This window comes from Tetrao urogallus, assembly GCF_951394365.1.
Source record: "Tetrao urogallus genome assembly, chromosome: 2".
Lineage (NCBI taxonomy): Eukaryota > Metazoa > Chordata > Aves > Galliformes > Phasianidae > Tetrao > Tetrao urogallus.
The window spans coordinates 44,561,183-44,585,637 of NC_136814.1; the positions used below are offsets into that span (position 1 = coordinate 44,561,183).

General features: G+C 40.4%; 1 protein-coding gene across 1 annotated transcript in view; it reads right to left on the reverse strand.

The window, feature by feature from the left end:
* The window catches only part of MAP3K4 (mitogen-activated protein kinase kinase kinase 4), a gene marked incomplete at both ends in the record, with an annotated part of 73,286 nt that extends 48,869 nt beyond the window's left edge, over nt 1-24,417 (reverse strand). The window contains 2 exons of the mRNA XM_079550327.1: nt 8,081-8,271; nt 24,350-24,417. Coding sequence (XP_079406453.1) covers nt 8,081-8,271; nt 24,350-24,417 — 259 coding nt within the window. The remainder of the gene's footprint in view (nt 1-8,080; nt 8,272-24,349) is intronic.
* Between the last annotated feature and the right edge of the window lie 38 nt (nt 24,418-24,455).

Consider the following 24,455-nt stretch of genomic DNA (forward strand, 5'->3'; position numbering starts at 1 on the left):
CACAGACACTCCCATGAAGTGTGCATTTTCCTCCTCTCTTTCAAGTTTTCTGGGAACCCCTGAAAAGTATGCCCTCTCAGTTTCCAAGCAAAGCATGTCTGGAAGCTCTGGTTGGAGGAGGAGTTCTCATCAGGCAGTACAGAAAACCCTTCAAGCAAGTGCAGGAAAATCCATGCAGAACAAATTCTGACATTTGTTAACATCTTTCTTTGGAGACTTACAGAGATCTGCCAACAAAATCCACATTTGAGCACAGGTTAAAGGAAAAACCCTAAATAAAACAGACATTCTGCCAAAGGATCACATTCAAGATAAGGTTTGCTGCTGAAGACAGTAACTTCTATTAATGCAACAGGTAATTTGGAAACTCAGACAAGTTTGTGGATTACTAACCATTTCTGAGGTCTAAAATAAAAGAAAGAATCTTCAAATAAATTTGAAAATAAATCATTACAGACTTCTTCCAAGATGCCGTCTATTTCATTCTTCTCATCTCTCAGCTATTACAGTAACCCCATTAGGCAACTCATTGACAAAAACAAGGGATTACTAAAAATAGAGCATTAAAAACACAACAGATCACTCCTTATCTGATCTTCTGTTCAGTTATCTTCCCCTCCAGATTCCATTCTCCATCTTCCTAATCCCCAACCAACTCCTGCTCTACCTATCCACCTGTTTCTTCCACACCTCAACCTATTCAAACTCCTTTCACTGGCAATTAACCTTTCATCCCATTCTGCAGGATCCTTGTACATACTTTTCACTGTTCTGGCTCATGTGCCTCTTACACGTTGACAGCTTCATTCTCTAAATCCCCTACACCCAACAGTTAAGAGCACACAAAAGTTTCTCGATTTCCTAGTCCAGGACATGAACAAAGCCCAGAATGTTGCAGAGATGATGTTCAAATTTCTGGAAAGTTTCTGCTTGAAGATCAAAGCTTGCTTAGGTCTGCCAAACTCCTATGGCACACATGAATGGATTTTTTAATTTGTATTTTAATCACACACTCACGGGAGTTAATATATATTACAACTAACCTATTGCTTAGAAATAGCATTTCACTAGACCTTTTCCTTCGAAGAATTAGTTCAGAAAGGTATCTTGATAAGGAATATTGCCAAACCTTAATCTTACAATCTTAAAATCATTACAAACCACATTTTCAGCTGTTAATGAGCTGTAAGTAAGTTAATAATGGTGCGACTTGCCACATTGTTTCCTTCCACTCTTCATATAAAAAAAAAAAAAAAAAAAAAAAAATAAATTAATCCTTGCCAGAGATGTACCATACCCCCCACAGGATTGTGGTAGGCCACAATGTGTATAACAGCACTTCATTTTGAAAAACAGTATCTTCTGAAGGATGTAAGAAAGAAAGGGAAAACAAAGAAGAGGACAGCTGAAGAGCCTGGTTCTCACTGAAAGACTGAATAAGAAAAATAGCTAGAGAGCAGAATAGACAACAGGGCTGTTACTTGTACCTTAAAACCACCATCTGTATTGTGATAAAAACTGAAAGTTTGGCACGGAAAAAGTAGGGACTTGCAAAAGGAAAAAAAGAATTTCAAGGTTATGGCAAATGGTTGCCATTCTAGAAAACTGAATCATACTTCTAATTCCAGACAAATACTTTTCTCAAGAATGCAAACCAAATCAAGCTTTTCAAACAAATACTCACTTTAAAAAAAAAAAAAAAACGCTGCTCAGTTTCAGGTCTCAGTACTCGGATGCAGTAATTATACTGAGAATTGTAACAAAAGTAATGTGGAACTCTACTTTCAAAACAGACATTTCTATTAAATAACTCTACTGCCAGGGAGTGTGGAGCATGCAACATGTCAGATTAACCACACAAAAGCTGAAGCAAGAATAATTCTGCGGATAATTTATTTCCATATGCAAAATACTTACGAGAAACATAACAGTCTATGAGACTATAGGTATTTCACTTAGATACCATCTGATTTGTTTATAAATTTGGAATCTGGAATGTTATAAGAGGTCTATGAGGGCAAATAGAAACAATGTGATCAGTAAAGCAGTTTTAAAGCATTCAACTGCACCCTGCACCTGTAAATATTTTTTTATCTTAAAATGCTGTAAGTTCTCTATCTGTCTTATAACACATGCTGGAACTGAGAAACTTTCTAGTAGTACGTATATGTCATCATAAATCCACAATCAAACACAATTCAAGATTTTTAGCACAGAAACTTCTCTTTCAAATACCAAGTTTACTAAGAATGTTTACAGTACTTTCATTTCAGGCCTTTGTGTGCCTTTCTCTCAATAGGTACCAAGTACAGCAGCTGACAACACACAAAGAATACAAGCACGGTTATGCTCCTGAAAATGGAAAGCTATCAGCTATGAAATTCACTGTCATTGATTCTACATTTATCTACTCAAACACTCTGTGTTGGACAGCAGCACCAAATTCTTACTGGTTGCTAACTACTCATATTAGCCAGCACCAGTCTGACTGAAAGCGCTGCTGAGCGTTATTAGCTTGCATTCCACGCCACAACTGGTGCTGCTGCAAAGAGACAATAGCCCAAAAAGCTAAGACAAAGCAGCAAGAACACATGCTCTGCATTTGCAGGAAAGGAGGATGATTAAGGAAATTAGCAGAGATGAAACACACACGACCAAACCTCCCAAACTCAACAGATTAGAAATAGATTGACTTAACAGCACTTTGATATTAAAGATGTTGGTAACCAAGTAAAACAAATTAAATCACTCACTGAACTTACATTCTAGTTACCACAGGTTCAAAATCACTTTGTTTTTTTTTTTAACATGTTATTCTCCTTTTATACTCATCTTCAGTTTCCCATCTCAACAGAACAGAAAAATAAAAATAAGTTAATGTGATTATGAGACAACTAAAGTGTCTTAATATTTGAATATTCATCAATCCTAACAAAGCCCTCGCACAATAAACCACAAATGATTTCAAAGTACTCTCAGGTTTCTGCATAAACAAATGCTAATGACTTGAATATATCTGACAATTCTGCAATAAATGTTAAAGTCAATGATACAACTGAATGAGTTTCTACTGGAAATTTTATTGTAGTTCTATATCATAGGTATGACATAACTTGTAAAGCAAGTTAGGCTATACTAACAGTTTTTTAGCTGCCATTATCTGTAACGCTGGATGAGGCAAGGGAGGCTTTATGACCAAGTAACAACTAACCTAAGGGGAATGGAGAGGCTCATTAGAGTCTGGGATCTTAAAGACCTCACTCAAAAAATGAAAATAAAATAAAATTTAAAAAAATCAACTGATCAAAAGTCAAAAGACTCCCTTAAGTCAGTCTGAAATGCAATAAAGTAGTAAGATGCAAAAGGAACAGTACACTTATGTGCACACTCTTGCTAGCACCTTATTTAACATATAGCACTAATTTTTATACCCCTTATTAAGAGAGACAATACAAGCTGCATCCAGGAACACATCCTAATATATAAATAAGCAGCAACTTGAATTAAAAAATGACACACGGCCAAAATTCTTTTGAGTACTGAGTACATTCCCATTGTATGAATCACAGTCATAACAGAAATCACGTAGGTGGCCGCAGTCAGCCTCTGCCTCTTCCCCTGAGCCTCCACAGGCTCTCTACTGTTGAGAAGTCCTTCCAAAACAAAAGGGGGATAAGAACTGACAGCTTCCCTACAAAACAAAATTATGAGTTCAGCTGAATCAATGCAGACTGAGGTGTAGTTGTAGAGAAAAGACAAGGAAATTGTGTTTGGGACCCTATCAGCTAAACCAGCTGACAACTGGAAGTTCATGTGTGCATAGGAACAGGATCTGAGTCAGAAAAAAAAACAAAATAAACAAGAGTAACCAGCACTCAAAAGCAATTATTGCCCATCCAAAGTGACAGATCCTTGTTCTCTACTTAGCTTCTGATTATAGCATTCATTCTCTGCCAAAGAGTATACTCTGTCATGGTTCCAGAATCTCGTGTGCTATCAAGCACAAAATGAGGCCATTCAAAGATGTGCAACTGCATAATTCCCTCAAAATGTTATTTGCTTATGTAACCTCAACTTCAAATACTCTTACTTATAATTCCCATAACTTTAATAATCCTTCCTTTTCCTTTCACAGACAACTTCTGCTCTTAGTTCTGTGCCACCATAGTTTTCACATAATTTCCTATCACTTGTGCCACGTGAGACAGATTTCTTGCATATCTCAAATTCATGAATTCTCCAGTTCAAGCTAGAACACAAACATTTGCCCTACCCTTGATCCTTGACTATGATTGAATATCTGTGACTAGTTTCAGCACGTAACTTGCTTTGTTACTGTGAGATGATTGCTATAAGTGACTTGGAAATTAAGGTATGGCACTGTTCACCAGAGTACAAAAGCAGATTGCAGCTGGTCTGGATGGCATCCATTCCATAGAAGTTCCCTAGGCAACCTTAGGTGTTGGCAATATCAGGGAGCCCAATGTGCTGACTCTAAGAGGAATGTAATGGAGGGTGGAGCAGAGTGAAGACGCCATGGCCAGGTTCTGTGACAGACAAAAACTTGATGGTACTACAGAACTGTTAAAATGCATATTTGCTCCCTCAGGCTAACAGTTTGCCATCTCTGCCATCTCTTGACAAAGTGCCATCCTTTGGTGAACTATGCTCACTACATGTTCACTGTAATACCAGAACACATTTCTACCCCAAACACTACCTGTCTTCAAGGAGTGACCACTCCTCACTGAGCCTGTGCTCTTTACTTTTTAGCCTATTTCTTTAAAAGAGAGGTGAGATAATTACACACCAACCATAAACAAAGGTATATATGATAGAGTCACTCAAGTTCCACCCGAAAAATAAGAAATAGTATACAAATGGCTTAGGAGAGGGGGGATGTCAGGGAAAATACCATTGGATGTCAGACAAGGAGCATCTTTGATTTCTGGGATCAGTAAACAGGCTGAGCCTCTTTTCCCCCCCCATAGGGATGCCTACTGGGTAAATTCACATATTTGCTTATAATGAGTGCTTCCCAAGGAAACGTAGAAATTTCTGAGCGGTTTATAACTTAATGCATTTGTAGTCAGACATATTATTCATGTTCTTCATTAAGCTCATATGCTTTGCGCACAGTGTATTTATCACCAGCAATTCAAAAGAACCAGTAATCTGTTGCTTTAATAAACTGCACTATTCATTAATCCAGCCATGAGCACTCTTAGCCTGGGCACAGCTCGAACTCTTTAAGAGTGGTCATGGGAGCCCATAGAGATGTTGCTAGATGAATTGGGCAGCAAGCTATTTGTGAATCCGTAATCGTGGTATTTCTTTAATAAACTGAACTATTCACTAATCTAGCCACGAGCGTTCTTAGTCTGGGTGTGGCCCAAACTCTTTTAAGAGTGGCTGTGGGAGCCCATTTGGATGCCGCTAGATTAACTGGGTAGTGCCCTCATATACTGAACATCCCCAGACTTACAGGGCTGGATTGGACATTACTCAGAATCTAAGCTCAGCCACTCCCAGCCCTTCTGATATCTGAGGACAAGTTTGGAATGCAAGGGGGTTTGATTTCTTCCAAATTATGTTGTTCTTTATTGCGACATTTATTCTGAAACACTAGAGGATGGTAGTTTAGTGAGATGCTTTACCACTGCGTCCAGTTTTCCATGAAGATAAATCAGTGAAGTGCCTTCCAATCAAGGTAACTCTACTTAGATAAATAACAAAAACTTCCATTTCATTTCTTTTCCTGGAAAGAAAATAACCTCTCCGATAATTATGTGCTTTATCATTTTTTTTCCTTAAGAGCACAGAACTTTGAAATACACAGAGACGTTCTCGGCCTTAGTTAGCTTTAAAAACTCTTCCTTAATTTTTGGCTTTTATAAACCTTGGCACTTTATAGCACATATATCCTATCCGTTTTACTGTTTCTATGCAGTGATAAATTTTCAACTAACTGGAGGACAGAAAAGCATTTAAAAGATACAAACAGACAAAGTTGCAAAAGAACAGAAAATCCCATTCTGACATTAAAACATATGGATCTCATGTGTTTAGGAGTCAAATGACTTCTTTTTTTCCTCCCAACAGTAACAGAAAGGACGTGGAGAAAGCCCATGATTTAAAGTATTAACATTCAAATGTCTTTGTCAAGATTCAATTCCAACTTGCTGGATTTTCATAGCTAAAGATAAATAATATTTGCCCGGATAAAGGCTAAGATTGTCTACTGTTGTTGTAGAATGTTTTTTATATACAAGATTTCTGACTCTCCGGAAATGCCCGACTCAGATTCAAAGAGAACTCTATAATATTACAACTTGTGAAGCACCTGAGAAATAAAAGATTGAAAATGCACAATGTATAATACCTGTAATGCCTGGAATTTGGAACTCTCATTACCTAGACAACAGGTGTCGGGGAAGAACAGATTCATAAGATCTCACATTTACTTATCAGATTTTACTATCAGCTTCTAGTTTCCAAGTTTTCTCCTAATAAACAGGAGCACCTACTTAAGTTTCCTTATATTTCAAGAACCACTGCCCAGTAAGAGAGTTGCACCCCCAGCCAAGCTCCATCTCAGCTCCATCCAAGAAAGCACTCTCTGGTTCACCTCCAGTGACCTTGGAAATAAGAGTTCAATAAATATGTACAACAGGTATGAGATTCATTTATAAGAAATAGATTATATTCTATTCAGCGCTGATTTCATCTCTGACAACTAACAAGGATATTTTTTAGAACTGGCCACCATCCCATAAGCTGCATGAGAATGCTGCAGTTACAGAGGAGAACAATGTATCCACTAAAATGACTCCAAAAATTATCAGTTCAGTGCAGCTTTTCTTCAAGACTTCTCTACCAAATCCTCATCCATTACATCAGAGGTGCTATTTTTTTTCTGTGTTCAGAGAACATGAAAAAAAATAACTACAACCAGGGACAGTTCAGGAATTTTAAGGAACCTAAACATTCATGTTAGGCATTTCCAAAGGGCTTTGCCAGGACAATAATTACAACTTTTGACAAAAAATATTTACACACTGTGTGATCCAAGTGGTGTTTACCACTTTCTGTTTGTGGGTGTTCTGTACCTCCTGCTTCTATAGTGTTTGATTTATCCTTATTCAGTGCTTCAAATTCTCACTTAAGGTGAGAAAGAAGAACAGGAAAAAAAAAGAAAAAGAAGCATTAAGGTGTCCTCAAAGGAAAGGGTGGAGGTGCAAAATACCACCTGATGTTCATGTTTTCTTAGGAGTACCAAAAGACAAGTATCTTTCACCTGGTTTGATTTTCCATTTTCAATTAACAGTCCTGGTATTTAGTGAGTCACAGAGCTTTCTAGTATCCTCCATCTATAAGAAAGACCAAGTCTTCTGTTACAGAGGACTAATGTAAAGATTGCTAGACTCCTTACCATGCATTCAATTAACTAGAAGGCTTTCAGAGTTTCCTGCTCTGTGAAAAAGAACTCACCCTAAATAAAATTCTTCGTGAAAAGGCACTGAGATCCTAAAAAAATAAACTGAAATCTAAGCCTCTTCTTTTGACTGAAAAATGACTTAATAGCTTGAGATAAACTAAGAAAAAGCTTCCCTTTGTAGGCTCCAATATTTCTCTAGTCTTCAGCACATTGGATAGCCCTTAATTTTATAAGGAAGGAGAGCTTCAGGAAGTAGGGGTGGAGTGGACAGAGGTTTCGGTTTAAGCATTATGTTGCGTTAAGTTTCACACATTTCCAATGCACTAAAAAGGGAGAAAGACATCCTGTTCTTTACATAGTCCAAGTTTAACACTTCAGAAAAAAGGAAAGCATCACTGAATTGACATTTTATAACATCTGAGTCAAAGAAACAGGTAAAAGATATGGCTGCATCTTTTGAAAATCTCTGAAATGCATTCATTAGCTTAAAAACTTGAATCAGTGTCATTTTGTTTTGCACCTCAGAGTCCCACTCCATATTCTGTATGTTTCCTTTTTTTATGAAACAGAAGGCTGCTACTATGACATCTTATAGCCAAAAATGGAAAAAAAAAAAAAAAAAACCAAAAAAAAACCACCTACCTTTCAAAGTAGATCGGCTAGCAGGTCTCCCAACATTGTTTTTCTGATGCTTTGTTGACATACGTTTCATCTGGCGGGGTGTACTAGGAGGAGAAGTTCCATAGAAGGTGTCAGCACTTGCTTCATCTGATAATTCCTCGGGTTCGGATTCAGAGATCTTGCAAGTAGCATCTTCTGATTTGCACTCTTTCCTGAAAAGATCAAGTTAAACCAAGGCACTAAAGATTCTGTATTTTTTTACTTGTAGTATCTGTTTAGAAAGCTAATCCATCAATACATCTCAAGCATTCTGTGAACCAGCGTGAATCTTCCATGATTTCCTGCAACGACAGTCATGTGAATTTTCTCCACCTCTCTTCAGACTCATTCAGGCAACATTCCAACCATCCAACTCCTACCCTTTTGTAGGCAACATGCAGTAAAGAGGATATAGTCAAAGAGTGTCACTAGGAGAATACAAAGTAAAGAAAACCTTAAATACAATTTATTTGTTCCTCAGAAAACTTGTGGCAGCTCTAAATCAAGAGGTATATTAAACAAAGATTGCAAAATTCAACAATTCAAATACAATACAGGAAAATCAGTCTACTTAGTGGCAGAAATGACAGCAAAGGACTTCCCTTCCACCCTCCGTGCCTCTAAACTGCAGACACCATACAGATAACTCCCAATTTTCTGAAAACACTCTCTACCATTCACAAAACCAACATCTAGCCGTGAGACCTGGATGCATTTGATGTATTTTCCACTGATCTTTAATATGAAGTAATCCCAAAGCTTTTTTTTCTGTAACAAGAAGACAACAGGTTCTTCACAGTAACTTTTTAATTAGCCTCAATGACTTGGACCCTTAGGAAAGATGCAGATTTATATACTTTAAAAGAACTCAGAGGTTATGCAAACATGAAGTTAAGATAATGTATAAAAGTTTTTCAAACCTGAAGTTAAAGATGGTTAGCTTAACAACTGGATGCTGAATCACTGAGTTCAAAACAAAGCACGTATCTTTGCAAAGTCAGCACAGAATCAAGCACAAGAGCTTTTCAGCCCCAAGTGGTAACTTCCACTGCCATTTACATTTTATAGAATCACCGAGCCACAGAGTTGTATGTGTTGGAAGGGACCTTAAGGATCAGCCAGATCCAACCCGCTGCTGTGAGCAGTGCTGCCAAACACCAGCTCAGGCTGCCCAGGTCCCATCCAGCTTAGCCTTGAGCACTCTAGAGACAGAGCATCCACAGCTCTCCAGCAATCTGTTCCAGTGCCTCAGCACTCTCTGAATAAGTAATTTCCTCCTAACACCTAATCTAAATTTCTCCTCTTTTAGTTTAAAGCCACTCCCTCTTATCCCGTTACTATCTAACTGTATAAAAAGTCTGTCTCCTGTTTACAAGACCCCTTTAAGTACTGGAAGAACACCATGAAGTCTGCTTAGAGACATTTAGGCAAGCATTGTAGAGTAGTCTTATGTAAAGTATCACAAGACAATCTTTTTAAAAATGTTGACTTATCTTTTAAAATGCCCCAAATTCTAATATACTTTGAATCCTTCAATGATAAAACTACAGTTTTCTCCTTCAGCAAGGAACAGGCATATTCCAGAAACCCCTGCCTGGTATCACACAGCTCTATTGTAGAATGATCCAACCGAACTCTGTTTTATAGTGATTTTGGTCTTCCCTTCTCCCCTTCAAAAACTCCCAGCCTCTCCTTCGAATCACTTCTGACATAAGCCCATGCCAGGAGTTGGTCTGCCCCTAAGCTAATATGGCAAAAATAAACAAACCAAAACAAACCAACAAAAGAAAAGAAACCACCACACACATCACTTTTCATATGTAAACTCCAGGCTAGATTCATACTAAACTTCCAGTGCGAGTTTCGGAGAAGAGGTCAGAAGTAAAACAAGCATGATGGGGCAGGCATGCACCCTCAAATAAGGGTTTGCTTTAAAAATAAAGCATGACAAAGACAACAAACGACTAGCAATGTTAGATAGTCTTTCACTCCTCCTGGGGAACACTTGCTCTGTCCCACCATACGATTACATCAGCAGAGTGGCAGTTGGGCACAGTAACATTACCAACTCCATCTCCGCTGAGCAATCAAGTGATGTACCACAACAACACTATTCTCAGAGGACAACACTAACAATTAACTGAACTTCAGTACATTTTCTGTTCCACACTAACTGTGTGGAACAGTTAGTTATTAGGAGATTTATAAAGCAAATTCACGCGTTAGAAACAAAGACGGTCTGTTAACCGTCTCACTGCCACACCAGTAACATATCATTTGAATTGTTCGCAACCTGAAAAAGTACCACTAATAATAAAATATTTTGGACAACTGAAGCTTCAGGGGAACGTAAATGTAAATGGCAGGACAGGGTATTTACCTTTTTGCTATTCCTTTCTAGCCATCTGGTGTTTACCTACACAGGGTAAGAAGAGAGAAGGAAAGAGGAGAGGACCCCAAGGCCAGAACAAGCCTGTGATGGACTGAATGCCACAGATGGGCTGCAGCTCAAAGCACAGCAGTTTCTTCCCTTCTCTCCTTCTCCCAGGAAACCAAGATCCCCACACTCCTCTTATCACCACCAATCCTTGCTGATGACACATCTGCAGATAGTTTGCTTTAACATACAGCTGGCAAAGCATGCATCCCTTTAACTTGGAATGAGGGGAAAAAATGCATGCTGTCCCCAACCCCTCACACATTTTATTTCTGAAGCAGGCATGCAAGCAACACCATCTTGACTCTGAGGAAAGGCATGAAGGCAAAGAAATGCTTGGCCTACATCAGACAGAATAACTAGCATCAGCACCTGATCACTTCCATGACAATTCCACCTGAAATACAAGGAGCATTTTCCTTGTTATTTTTGAGGCAGACAAGGAACATTACTCATGCTCTGGCAGAGTGAGTCTGAGTGACTGCACGAAGAATATGTCAGAATAGTGCCAGCCTGTAACACAGCAGCAAGATTAAGAAAAATCAGATACTGAATCATTTCTCTGCCTTAGGCTACAACCAGAAATAAATATCCTAACGCGCAGAACAGCCTTGCTCTCCCCAAAGACGTGGATCCATTTAGTGTGTGAAATTACTCTTCTCACATTACAGCTTCAAGAAGAAGGCAGTCAAGGTTGCTAATTTCTGCAAATAAACTTCAGAGGTTACCAAAGAAAAACTGAGGTGGTACCGTAGCACCATCTGTAGCTTAAGGAGACCCTACAGTGAATTTGGCCATAATGATAACCACACAAAAACCAGCAACACTTCTAACTGGTTCCCTACCCCTGAGAAATCACACTGTTTGTGTGTCTTCTAACAATGCTATTTGAGTAAGCACCGTTGGTCAAATACAACAAGGAAGCCTTTTTGGATATAATTTACTCTGACAAACCTTGTAAATGCTGAGCTGGGAAAGCAGAACGCAAGTTTACATCTTTTTGGACACCAAAAGGATTTTGTTCCCAAGAGTTCTTGCAAACAACGCTACTGCAGAAAAAACTTCAGGCAGAGCACACCCCTCTGAGTTTGCCAAAGAGAGATCAACCACAAGAGACCAGACCACATGAAACAAGAAGTCATTACTTCCAATGCTTATGGAACTATTTATTTGTCCAGTGATCTCACTGGCTGTTCAAGGCAGAGGGTGGGGTGCTGATGCTCTGTGGGGCCTGGCGCTTGTATGAGGGCTCAGTGCCAGAACAGTTTTAAACAAGGACAGCTTACCTTGCTGTAAAAGACCAGTGAGGACACTGTTTCCCTTTTGTTTTTAAATGAGTAAGCTCTTCTAAGAGCATAATGACTACACCTCTTCGCCAAGCTGGCTGAACTGATCTTTAAGGCCCATTAGCCAATTCCTTCCTTAGAAGCCAATGGCTCGTCTTTCCTGCTATGCCTGATGAGAGGGCATGAAGGCCAAATGTATTCAAAAAGCCCTTCAACCTCACACCTGAATTATATGCATATGTATACAGTGGGACTCGGTAGGCCTTACTTACAATTCAGACACATTTTTCTGGGTAAGCAGTTCTTTAATTTATAAAAAACACTGGCAGATTTATCACAAGATATACAGAACCAGAAGTCACATTGTCAAATAGCAACCACGCCCAACCACAATGTTAGCAGTTGACAAGATGGGCTGATCTTTTCAGAGGGAGGAGAACATTGGCTGCAACTCAAGTGCAAAAATCCAGCATGCACAGATTAAGGTTTGTGTGCTTGAGAAGTACATAAATAAAGCCAGAGCTCCAATCAATGCCAGGGAACACAAGGACTCAGTTTCATCAATGAAAGCCTCATTGTACAGCACTGCACTCAATACATAGGTTCTGAACTAAAGGAAGTACACAGGTAGGACTAAACTGATGTAAGGATTTTTCACCCACACAAAATCAAATAGCTTGGAGACACACATGAACACCAGTAGCAACCCTCTGGCATTAAGAACAGTTGTCGCTTTAACAATAGATTTAGATGTGTTAGATTACTAGCGTAGCATTTGTAATGCTAGTGCACTGCTTCCTTTCACGAATCAAAGATTAGTTAAATCCATGCACCTTTAAAATGCACTACTGGCAAGCCTAAATCAAATGACAGTGTTGGTTATTACACAGCATTGTTGCTTCCTAGGTACTGTTTTAACTGAGTTTGGCAATACTAGAAAAGCAGATTTCTTGTCTGCTCCCAAGAACTAGACCAGGCTGGATGTGGCTCTGGGCAGCATGGTCTAGTGACTGGTGACCCTGCACATAGCAGGGGGGTTGAAACTAGATGATCATTATCATCCTTTTCAACCCAGGCCATTCTATGATTCTATGAACTCAGGTCTTCTCCCCCTACAGCCACTGAAAACCATCTTAATTGCAATTAAGGGTACGCACGAAAAGCAAAATCTAGATCGATGTTAACTGAAGTTACTCATTTTCAAATGTACTTAGGACAGATAAAGCCCAATGCTTAGGAGGAAAATTGGAAGTGCACAGTCTTCACAGTAGACTATTTGCAAGCTGCTTCCATCCTCAATTTTAATGAGCAAAATGCTTCTCAGCAGGTTTATTCTTGGAATACAGAAGAGACCGTGGCCAAGAAACATAAATCAGGAATATTAGGAAAGTTGCAAGAGCAGTGTGGTTAAAAAAATAAACACATGCATACATAAATAAACCCAACAGCTTTGAAATAACTAAAAATAAATAACCAAGAAGATTCCAACAAGTAACTACTGTGTGTTACATCACCATGCACTTCAACCAGTATCTGGGGGGAAAAAAAAAAAAAAGATAATTTCTTCAGCTTCTTGCATGTGTCTGACACCAGATATTTTATTTTTAAACTAAATAAAAGTGTTGGCAATATATCTAATATTTCAGCTCAATCAGGAAAATTGAGTTATATCTTCCAGATTTTCAGAGGTCTGCAAACAAAACCAGGAGAGGGAAGAACCGGGGTACGAAGTTTGAAGCAGCATGATGGGCAGCACAAGGTCTGGGAGCTTGCTTCAGCAGTAGGAAACCAGCAGTCACACAGCACCTCATCTCCACTGCTTTATGGGCATGTGCAGTCACCCCGTATCCTCTACATTTTAAGAGCAAGCAAAAGTCAAGCTAAAAGGAGATGCCACTCATTTCAGAGTTTAAAAATAAATTAGAAAAATTATTAAGAATAAATTAACAAATGAAAAGACTGAAGACCACATTGGAACAAGTTAGAACTGAGTAGGCTAAAGACACGCCAAAAAGATGTCACACCAAAGAAACAATGACCAAAGAAAACAACGGCATGTTAAGAACTGCGAGAGCAATACAGAGATAAACTTCCTTTTTCTCCAGCTGCCCTTGATCCTCATCAGCAGGAGTCCAAATACACTAGGCGCTTACATGTATCAGGTAAGCCACCACTTACCATCCCACACCCAGCTTAAAACTTCTGGGAATCTAAGCAGCAGATGTCACCTGAACTCTCAGCATTCAGCAGTAACACAAGGCAGCAGTCAGAACAAGGCCACTACAGGAGTTCCCCAGCCAGGCCTTTCCCCAGGCTGCTGCAAACAGCTCCTGAAGAGCTTACGTCTTTCATATACCCAGGGGGATTCTCGGTACTTCCCAGGGCACGCTGCCATTCCCATGCACTGCATTTCAAGGTCTGTACAAAGTCCACCACCAAACCACCAAGTTCTTGACACTCAATATCTTTGTTTTTAAGGTAAAGAGTTAATTTCTCATACATACACTCTTTAACCAGAATACAGTCCGGTAATTAAAATATGTAGGAAGAAAAAAGTTCATTAGCCTGCTCTTTGTTTTGCACATTTTCAATTAGCTAAGGGGATAGAAACACAGTCACCAGACACAGCCAAGAGAACCTTCTTTAAACTAACATAGCTACCCCTAAATCCAGTTGCAAACGTTTTATTTCCAAGATAACCACCATACTGACAAGCACAGAATTGCAAATCGTGATGGTGCTGCAGCTGCCAGCAATGCAAACGCGTGCTTTTAGGGAGCCATCTGTTGAAAGTGAACAACAAAGGAGTCTGCAGTCAGAGCTGCTAAACACAGCACAGCTCCATCAGCAGCAGCTCTAATTTCTTGGTTCTGAAAAGTTTCTGATGAATGCAGAAAACACTATAAAACCATTCTTGCATACAATTTTCTCTTACTGATCTACATGTGCAAATATTAGATGCAAGTGATTGCAGATGGTGCATTTTAAGCATATATTACAAACAGATCAATGGCAACAAAAGAAATATAAAAGACATTGGTAAAAAGGCAAGAAAAAAAAAAAGGTGTGTTTTTTTGTTGCTGTTGTATGGTTGGTATTTTGTTTTTTTTACAGAACAGCAGGAATTTGTTCGCAGTTGAGACAAATAAAATTTTTTGCTAAATAAATCCTGTGCAAATTTGGCTAAGTGCTAATGAGGAAAAAAAATAGTCTGGTCAGCAGGACATGAAAATTCTGTAACTAGCACAGAGATTGGAATGGCATACATCATAATTCTATTGTGACTACATCTAAACACAGCTAAAAAAAAAATTAGATTCACACTAAAGCATAATAGTGACAGACAGTAATGAAGATGTTTGCTTGCTTTTGTATTCAGATTTGAAATTTATATGCCTCAGCTCAGCATTTCTGAGCAGTCAGCACTGAACCTTAGTCACCAATAACTCATGACTGCTGTCCACATGATACTAAGGTTTATTGTTCCAAACTTGGAATTATATTATATGAGATTTTAACAGTATAATTAAATTGTACTTGAAACTAAGGACATGTCTGGCTTTTCAATCTGTTATCCTTAAGATAATTTGGGTAAGCATCAAGCTTTTTGATTCCTTTTCCTGAATGGGAATCACTACCACCAAGATAAACAGCAGATAAATTCAACTTGAAGGTTCTAATGCAATAATTTTGTAAGAACAGAAAAGTCTTCAAAGTACAAAGGGCAAAAATAATTAGATTTCCACCAAGCACCATCTCTCTGTTAGGCCTTGTTTAGGGGAAAAAAGAAAAGAAAAAAGGAAAACTTCACTGCATGTGGAAAATATTGCTTCTTGGCAAATACCTATGTTTTTGTGTAAAGAACTGGAACGGGCATCTGTTACCTTCTGCCTTCACACATGTCACAGAAAATAAGAGCACACAGACACCTGTGCTTCATCTCAGCACTACAACAAAAAGCACTGAAAGCAAAATCAATCTAGTGGAAAAAGCAGCAAGAACTTTGTTTCCAGGTCGTAAATCTTGTAGTCATTGCTTTACTCCAGAAAAGAGGCATCTGGATAACTAAACTTGATAGTAAAGCTTGGCAGAAGAGCTTCTGTTAGAAGACCTAACAGAAACTTTACAGTGGAAAAAAGGGAACTTCAGCTTATTGCTTCTACTGGCATGAAAACGATATGAAAAAGCACAAAGAAAAAAGCACTGTTCTCTAAAACACTGTTTGCCCTTGCAGCTCTTCTTCCAGTTGGTAAGTATAAAGCAAGACTGCCAATTCCTTCCATTTCTCAGGACCTTTTTCAAGCATGTTTCTCTAGCCCTATTTTTGTATATCCCTACTACCACCTTTCCACCTGCAGCATTCTTCCTTTCTAGAGGAAGTGGCTAACCCTTGTCTTGCTAAAAGCATCAATTCCCCCCTTTTTCAGAAAGCAAAGAAGTAAATATTTACTTTGTCACATTGAACCTTTCATCACTTTCTCATAAAAACAGATATTATGTAAAGCACATCAAATTCAAGGCTAATACAAATCGGTAAAAAACGATCCTGAAACTTTTGTTAAAGCTAGAAGAAAGTTTGAAAAAGAGATAGCACTGACAAAGATAATGCCAATAAGTTATTTGAGGGAAGGGGAAAATATTTCACTGTGTTGCCACCTTAAAACATCTTAAGGCAGAAATACAGCGCATTTCTATATTTTTTTTCAAATTGCTAAGCACCTCCAAAAGACATTTTAAAGAAGAAATAATACCACATAGTAATTCAAACTGAGCTGTATATCATTCTGGTTTTTTTCCTTTCAGAGGAAAAGAGAAAGGCTTAGTATGCGCACAGAAGCCAGCAATCATAAGCTCAGCAGTTGACTCGATGGGGATCATGTTAACTTTTTGGTACATCGGCACATCAGTTACCCATTGGATCAAGATGCTCAAGTGAAAACTATACAGCCACATTAGTGCTAGATCCAGAAAGAATTTAGGGAAATCATAGAATGGCTTAGGTTGGAAAGGACCTTGAAGATCACCTAACACCCCTGCCATGGACAAGGCTGCCACCCACCAAATCAGGCTGCCCAGAGGCCCATTCAACCTGGCCCTGAATGCCTCCGGAGATGAGGCAGCCATAAGCTCTCTAGGCAATCCATTTCAGCACCTCACCACCCTCTGAGCAAAGAATTTCTTTCTAACATCTAACCTAAATCTCCCCTCGTATAGCTTAAAGCCATTTCCCCTTGCCCTATCTTTGTCTACCCATGTAAAAAGTCAGACCCCCTCCTGCTTGCAAGCTTTCTTCAAGTACTAGAAGGCTGCAATGAGGTATCCCTAGAGCTTTCTCTTCCCCAAGCTAAACAAACTCAACTCCCTCAACCTTTCTTCATAGGAGAGGTGCTCCAGCCCTCTGATGATCTTTGTAGCCCTCCTCTGGATCCACTTCAACACTTTCACATCCCTTGTGTACTGGGGGCCACGGGCCTGGACACAGTACTCCAAATGGGACCTCGTGAGGGCAGAGTAAAGGGATATGATCACCTGCCCGTCCCTGTTGGCCACCCCCCTGTTAATGCAGCCCCGGATACTGTTGGCCTTCTGGGCTGCAGGAGCACACTACTGGCTCATGTCCAGGTTTTTGTCTATCAGGACCCAAACAAAGTCCCTCTGCAGAACAAGTTTGTCTTTGTCTCATGAAGAGACCAAGGGAAAGAAAAGGCAACTGCTGATCAAACACACTGAGCATGATGTGAAATCGTTCCCTCAGTCACACTCTTCTGGCTGCACATGAAGCAAACTGGAATATGTCTGTTCCTGCTGGTTTCCAGTGACACTTTGCCAGAGGTCACCAGCACCCAAGATACGCAGGTGTAATGGAACATACCAACCCTGGTTCTTCACTTCTTCTGTCAAAACAATTCAGCTTAGCTAGAATGCCTTTGTCAGCAGAATTTTTCCAACTTCAATCACTTTGAATTCATTTGGGCAACAAAATACACATAATACTGTGCTAGCAAATTTCATTACGGCAGAAATCCCTAGTTTGGGAGAGTGAGAGAAGACAGGGCTGTTGGGAGATGAGAAATGGAACTTCCAGTCTGGGTCATCTTTGGAACTAATGTGATTCTATATCCACAGCAATGACAAATGCAGAAGATGGTTAAGGTAATCAGTCCAAGAACTGGTTGAATTACACCATGCCAATAGCTTATGTATAAACCTATGAACCAGTGCACTGTGGCACAGAAAATAAATGCAGAAAGAATGTGACTGCATTAGTAAGTAGCCAGAATACGTTAGCAGCACTGTAATAACATCTTCTGCTCATTATTTATACCTTATTTCCACTCAAAAATTAACCTATTGCATGGCTGCACAAACACACACTTGAAGCTGCTATGAAGGCTATGGGCTTATACTGCAAGAGCCACACTAACAGTTAAGCACCAAGGACAACAAATTCCAGATCAGCTACAGCCTAAGAGAAGCACAAAACAAGTATTTTTGCTGCAAGATCAACAGCAGTTTGTAGCAAGACTTCAATGCAATAAAACAAAACAGTATTTCCACATAAGTTAAGAAGGAAGAAAAAAAATTACTGTGGGGAAAAAAAAAAAAAAAAAACACAACCAACCTAATTCAAAGCTTAGAGCCAACCAGTTCATCTCTGACTGATTTCCACTGACATCTTTTCCCCCTTGGCAAATCTCAGTTTGAGCCATTTAATAAGAACAGAATGGCACAGCAAGCAAGAACATCCTTCATTTCTAGTGCAGACCTCAAGCCCATTTGCCTGCAGCCAGCTCTCCCTCACACAAAGATCTTCAGAGCACTGTACTTGAATGAAGTCACTGCAGAACGAAGCCACCAGAAATCGGTATCAAGACCAGCTACATTTATTTGAAAAGAGAAACTCAAACTTAATATTCTGCTTCTGAGGACACAGAAACTCCTGCAGCTGGTTTGGTAAATTGATAATACTTTGACACTTTTCCCAAAATTATTAAGCAGACGCTTCCAAGCATTTGGTTTTTGTATGTACAGCAGAAAGATGTACAGTCACAAGAAAAGGCAACAAGAGTTACAGAAACAGCAGAGAGGCACCAGGTACTGACAGCCAAATCTGATAAATTTGAAAAAGACAAACTGACAAACTGAGTTAAAAATAAATTAATCAAAAAGCAAACTACTTTTCACCATATCTTTCTATTACAAGCAGAAATAATAGTTTTTGGGACCTATTTAAATGAATTCAGAAAGTGATTTTTTTTTCCCCTGTACATTACACCAACTAGAAATAAGCATAAAAATAAACAAAATGAAGCTCATAACATTTTTGGCAGTTCTTCATGTTCTCATCTCAGAAAAAGAAATAATTATAATCAGGACTTCTTGTTCTTTTTTACTAGTAAATTTGGAAACGAAAAAAGGTTAACTGATTTTTCCATCTTGGACTATTTAAAGTTTTCATGAAAATCTGGATGATAACCTAACAGCATTCACAGCATATGCATGTACATCGTGATCTGAGCTTCCTCCCAGTGCTCTTCCCATACACAAAGGTATTACTTGATTAAAACCATGCCAAAAGTTATTTTAACAAAAAGGAGAAACCATTTAATTCTGGCATCACTCTGCAAAGCATGAAAAAAACAACCACAACTGTGAAAATGCTGATGGCTTTGTTAGATTTCCACATTCACTTTTAAGCCTAGGAAGAGAGGCAGCAAAAGAATCAAAGGTCAGAAGTGCAGAAACAGGAGAGAAAGTAAAGAGAGCTTCATCCAGCCTATCCAGTATACGGTTTCCTTATCTTCAATGTCTCAGAACAACTGAAGTCAAATATTAATTGGTTTCAGTAACTGTGTTTCTTTCATTCTTCAGCAATTAGGCTTGTGCTACTTTCTCAACCCCAAATATACCCTAACTCATCTCTGGGAAAAGAACAGCACTTCACCTTTTTATTTCTTTAAATGAGAAGTTCTGAAGTGTGATTTCATCACCAAATTAAAGATGTCTGAGCAAAAGACATCACAGTACAAATCCAAAGGATACATGCTGCAGTTAAGTACTTGGCATCAGAGATCCCAAACCAGTTCCTAAGGACTGCTCATAAAAAAAGTAACAGTGATAAATTGGGAAGGCACAGAGCCACACTAAAAGATAATCAGAACTGTAACAGCCACTGATTTTCATCAGTCATTTCTCTTCTTCCCCAACACTTTCTGTCAGAATAGTGAAGTTTGTAAGCAGGAATGTTCTACTCCTAGAAGAGAAAAGCTATCACCTAGTTTGGGTCCCAAAATTTCAGTTCATCTTTTTGATGAAGTGCAAGTCTGCAAGAAACTCAAAAGTGAAGCACTGAAAGTTAAGTACATTTTTAGTGGAAGTTGGTACCTAAGCACTTTCTAATTCTGGGTGCTGGATGGTCAATCCACAGCCTTTGGAAAATGCAGGCAATGCACTGAAGCTACAGTATGCCATACACAATTTGGAGCACTTCACATCCACAGGCAGCTCCACCATGCAGCTGAGAAGTAACAGAGACATCTCTAACTGTGACCTTGTTACTACTTCCCTGATGGATGTTTCAGAACTAAAATGGTAAAAAGCTTTATAAATACTGCTCTAAGAGAAACCATCAGCAAGTAAACTAGCAACATGCTAAGCCAAGGGCATAGCAAACCAGACACCGGATACCACATCAGAAAGCAATACAAACATTCAGCACAGCTAAGTGGTAGCTGGATGCAGGAGCAGAACAAATCTCCTCCTCCAACTCGTGACAGCATCACACATTCATCTTGGCAATGAAGCTACATCCCACTTGTCTGAATCCAAAATAAAGGTGAAGGTTCATGGCAAGCTGCTGTGCTCCTGCACACAGAGTTGCTGGGCTGCATGTGAACCAACATCAGACAAGTCAGTAACATACAAATTGGGATGGTAAGAGCAAACATTTCAATTTGGTTTTATGCTTGCAGCTGGTCAAGGAGAAGTACAGAACAATTTTCACCTTTTTAAAGGAATAAACTATCATTAATAGATTACAAGCAAAACATAGCATTAACATAGTTAATACTGAAAAGCAGAAGAAACCTTAAGGAGAGCAACAGCCCTGCAAACATAAATGGCACACACACAACGGTAAATCCAACCACACAGCTGAAGAACTAAAGCTGACAGACTTGTACCCCCCTGTGCTGACACAGGTCAATGTGCTATTTAACAAGCAGTGGGTAGTATAAAAACCTGTCCTCTGTTAAACTGTATCTAAAATACATTTAAAATGGTCTACGATATGTGGCTGTCACAGAAACCAAACCTTTAAAAGATTCCAAAACTCCCAACTCACTCCCTAGAATAAGCATTGCTGCACACCCCTCAACCTTTCCATTAAATTTAGTGGGTTTGTTCTTCTCAGCAGTTTGCATTCCACAAGGGCCAATACCTCTTGCTTACATAATAGTAAAACCAACCTTGACACAGGCAGCACTAATTAGCAGACAGAAAACCAACTCCAGTAGCCACACAACACAGAGTAATCCTTGCTCCTGTAAATACCATGGATATCTCAGCAAGCTCTTCATGTATTTGCATGCAGGTGGAGCAATCATTCATCCCAATCTTTCACATGTAAACAAGAAAATTCAATACATTAAAAATGGAGATTACATCTTACCTCATTTAAATGTAAAAGGGGAAGAAAAAAAAAAAATCAAGAAGAGGATAGTGGTAAATGTTCCAGTGGAAGCTATCATCCTAAGTTAATAAAATAATTTTAACTTTTTTCACTGCTGATATGCAATCAATCATACAGATACAGACTGGTAGCCAGAAAAGTATGTTAAGCACAATCCATGTCATGACCTCGAGTTTCCCCCAAACAGATGCTGAAGACTAACAGCCCAATTCACTGTCACCATACAGCCACAACAAATCTGAGAGACAGAGCACTGAAAAACATCCCAGTGCAGAGGAAGCCTCCACCATCATTCCCCATTCTGTCCTGCTCTATATTCACAGCCATGCTCCCTTGTCCACCCCTTGCGTTGGATTTATGCCAGGACAAAAGAGGTCTTACAAGCAACCAAGGACAAGTCAGAGTAGCTCTATGGCTCTTCACACCTTTACAGTGTGCCCAAAAAAATGGCATGCTGACAAAGCAATTGCTTAAGGCCTCACTTATTGCCACAATGAATTTTGTGCCATAAAGCTCTCGTGAATGCCTAAGTTTGAGGTGAGAAGATTTAAAGCCTATAAGCCACGAACAAGGAGTACCAAAGAAACACCTGTTTTATTTAGTGTTCTACACAACCCGAGGGGAAATCTTGAAAACTTTCTGTTTGCTTGGTAACAAGAATCAATACCTAAATGTGAATACTTCACAAAACTTTCTAGGAGCATTATTTCCCTTATCCATAATCACAGCAGCCTTATGCAAGTGCAATCCTGTCTCAAATTCAGCACCTACTCTCTGGCTTCAAGCGCACCTTCTTTGGTTTGGAGCTGCCTCCCCTCTCTCCTGACCCCAAAGCATATGTTCCAGAAAAAAAAGGAAGCCCTGGGGGAAAAAAAGTTTACTTTCAGAGAGGAGTTTGCAATTAAATGCTTTGGAACATCTTAGAACAACTGTATCATTCAAATAAAGCCACGAATGTATTGCACGCTTACTTTATGTATACAAAAGGTACCACTGCATTTCTGTTCCGACAAGACAGAATCCTCACACAAAGATCAAAAGATTTCTGACACAAAAGGCTGTCTCACAACAATAAAGCAATCAACTTTCTTTTTAAGCAAATGTAGCTGCATTGCAAATGAGAATGGCTGAGGACTTGCCCAACAAAATTACATTTAACTTTAAAAGAATGCATTATACTGACGCAGTGCTAGCCAAAGAAGCATAAAAACACATTCGTATGCCGCAAGCAGGCCTGAAAACAATCAGCCTATCCAATGCCACCAAATGAATTTCATACTGTCAGCCTGGTGCATCACAGCGATTTCAACAAGATTCTGACCTCACAAGCAAGAATGACATACTTAATGACAGCTCCAAAATCTAAAGAAACTTTGACTATGTTGAAAAAGGCCTCCAACGCTTTTTCTTAAAAGTAATGCAGAAATAAAGTATTGCACAAAGTCAGAGAAGCAATTCCAAAGCAGCTGTGCAGTCAGTACACCAACTGCACACAGAAGTGAATCACAGCAAAGTGCATGCGTTGCCCCACACCAATTAAGACTACCTAATTGTTTTGCGACGTTTCCTTCCCACCCACCAGCTCACTCCGAAATAACTAATTCTGTTTTCATTCTCCGGGTGAAGTTGCCACCACACCATCCACACCCACATCCGACTCACATAAACTGTCTGTTAAAAAGCAGAATCCAGCAGAGGTCAGAAATGGCCCCAGACAGGAAATGCCTGGGTGTATTCCAGCGAGGCGCTGCACTGCTTCTCTACACGGAGGCAGCCCAGGTCCCAGGGTCACGCTGCTGTGCAAACTTCACTTGAAAGCGTTTTCCTCCTAACTTGCACTATCGTTCCTCGAAGTTACTGTAAGAGGGGACCTTGACACTCACTCACATCTACTCGCCCTGCTGGCATTCGTAATCAGATATCGCAAAAGTATTTTGAAATAACTTTTTCCACGCCTTCTGCCATGCAAACTGCGAGCATCCCCACGTCCTTTCTGGTCCCTCCGGAGCAGAACAGCAGCTCAAGAAGGCGCGGAGCTCACGGCAGCAAGCCGCCCGCCTCCAGCCCTGCAGAACTAATCGATCACCCGAGAGCTTCCAAACGCTTCCTGAATGCCTCCTAGCGAGGAGCAAAGCGCATCAACGGGATGTTATTTCAAAAAGAAAAATAAGTGCCAGCGAACTAACAACTCGGACTTACGCAACGCTTCTGCAGCCGGTTAGAAACGCTAAGCCGAGAAGTAGCCTGCACCCCCAGCTCTCAGCCGGGCACAGCCACGCGGGGTCAGCCAGCTCCGAGGCGGCGGCGGCACAGAGCTGGAGGAGCGCGCACAACGCAGCCGCTGTGCGGGAGCCTTTCCCGGAGCCGCACCTCCCGACCAGGATGCCGCCAGCAGCGATGCGATGCGATGCTCCGACCCCTCCGCCCGCCCGCCCGCCCACAGCCGCCGCTCGCAGCGCTCTCCTCCCTCCTCCACAGCCCACAGTCCCCGCTCCGGCAAAAGTTCTCTCTAGAGCCGTCCCGCAGAGCACCTCACAACGCCGGTCCGCTCCGCCGCCCGACAGGGGGGAGGAGGCGATACACTGCTAATTGCCGAGCGCCCACAAAGCACTACCTTACCCACCCGCGGCCGCTAGAGATTTCTTATCGGTGCGCTTGCCGGTTCGGTGGTCGCGAGGAGAAAGCGCTGAGGCTGCAGAGCCGGAGCCCCGTGCACGACGCGCACCCGCCGCCTTGCAGCAGGGCTCGGCCCCCGCCCGCCGCCCAGCCACAATCTGGCAGCTGCCGACCCGCGCTCCCCGTACGCAGCTCCCTATTTGGCAGCTCCCGGCACTGACCTCCCCGGCGGCGGCGGCTCCTCCATGGCGGCGGCGGCGGCAGGGAGCGGTGCGGCGACGTCTCTCATGCATGCACCAAGGCCGCCATGGCGGTGGATCGCAGTGC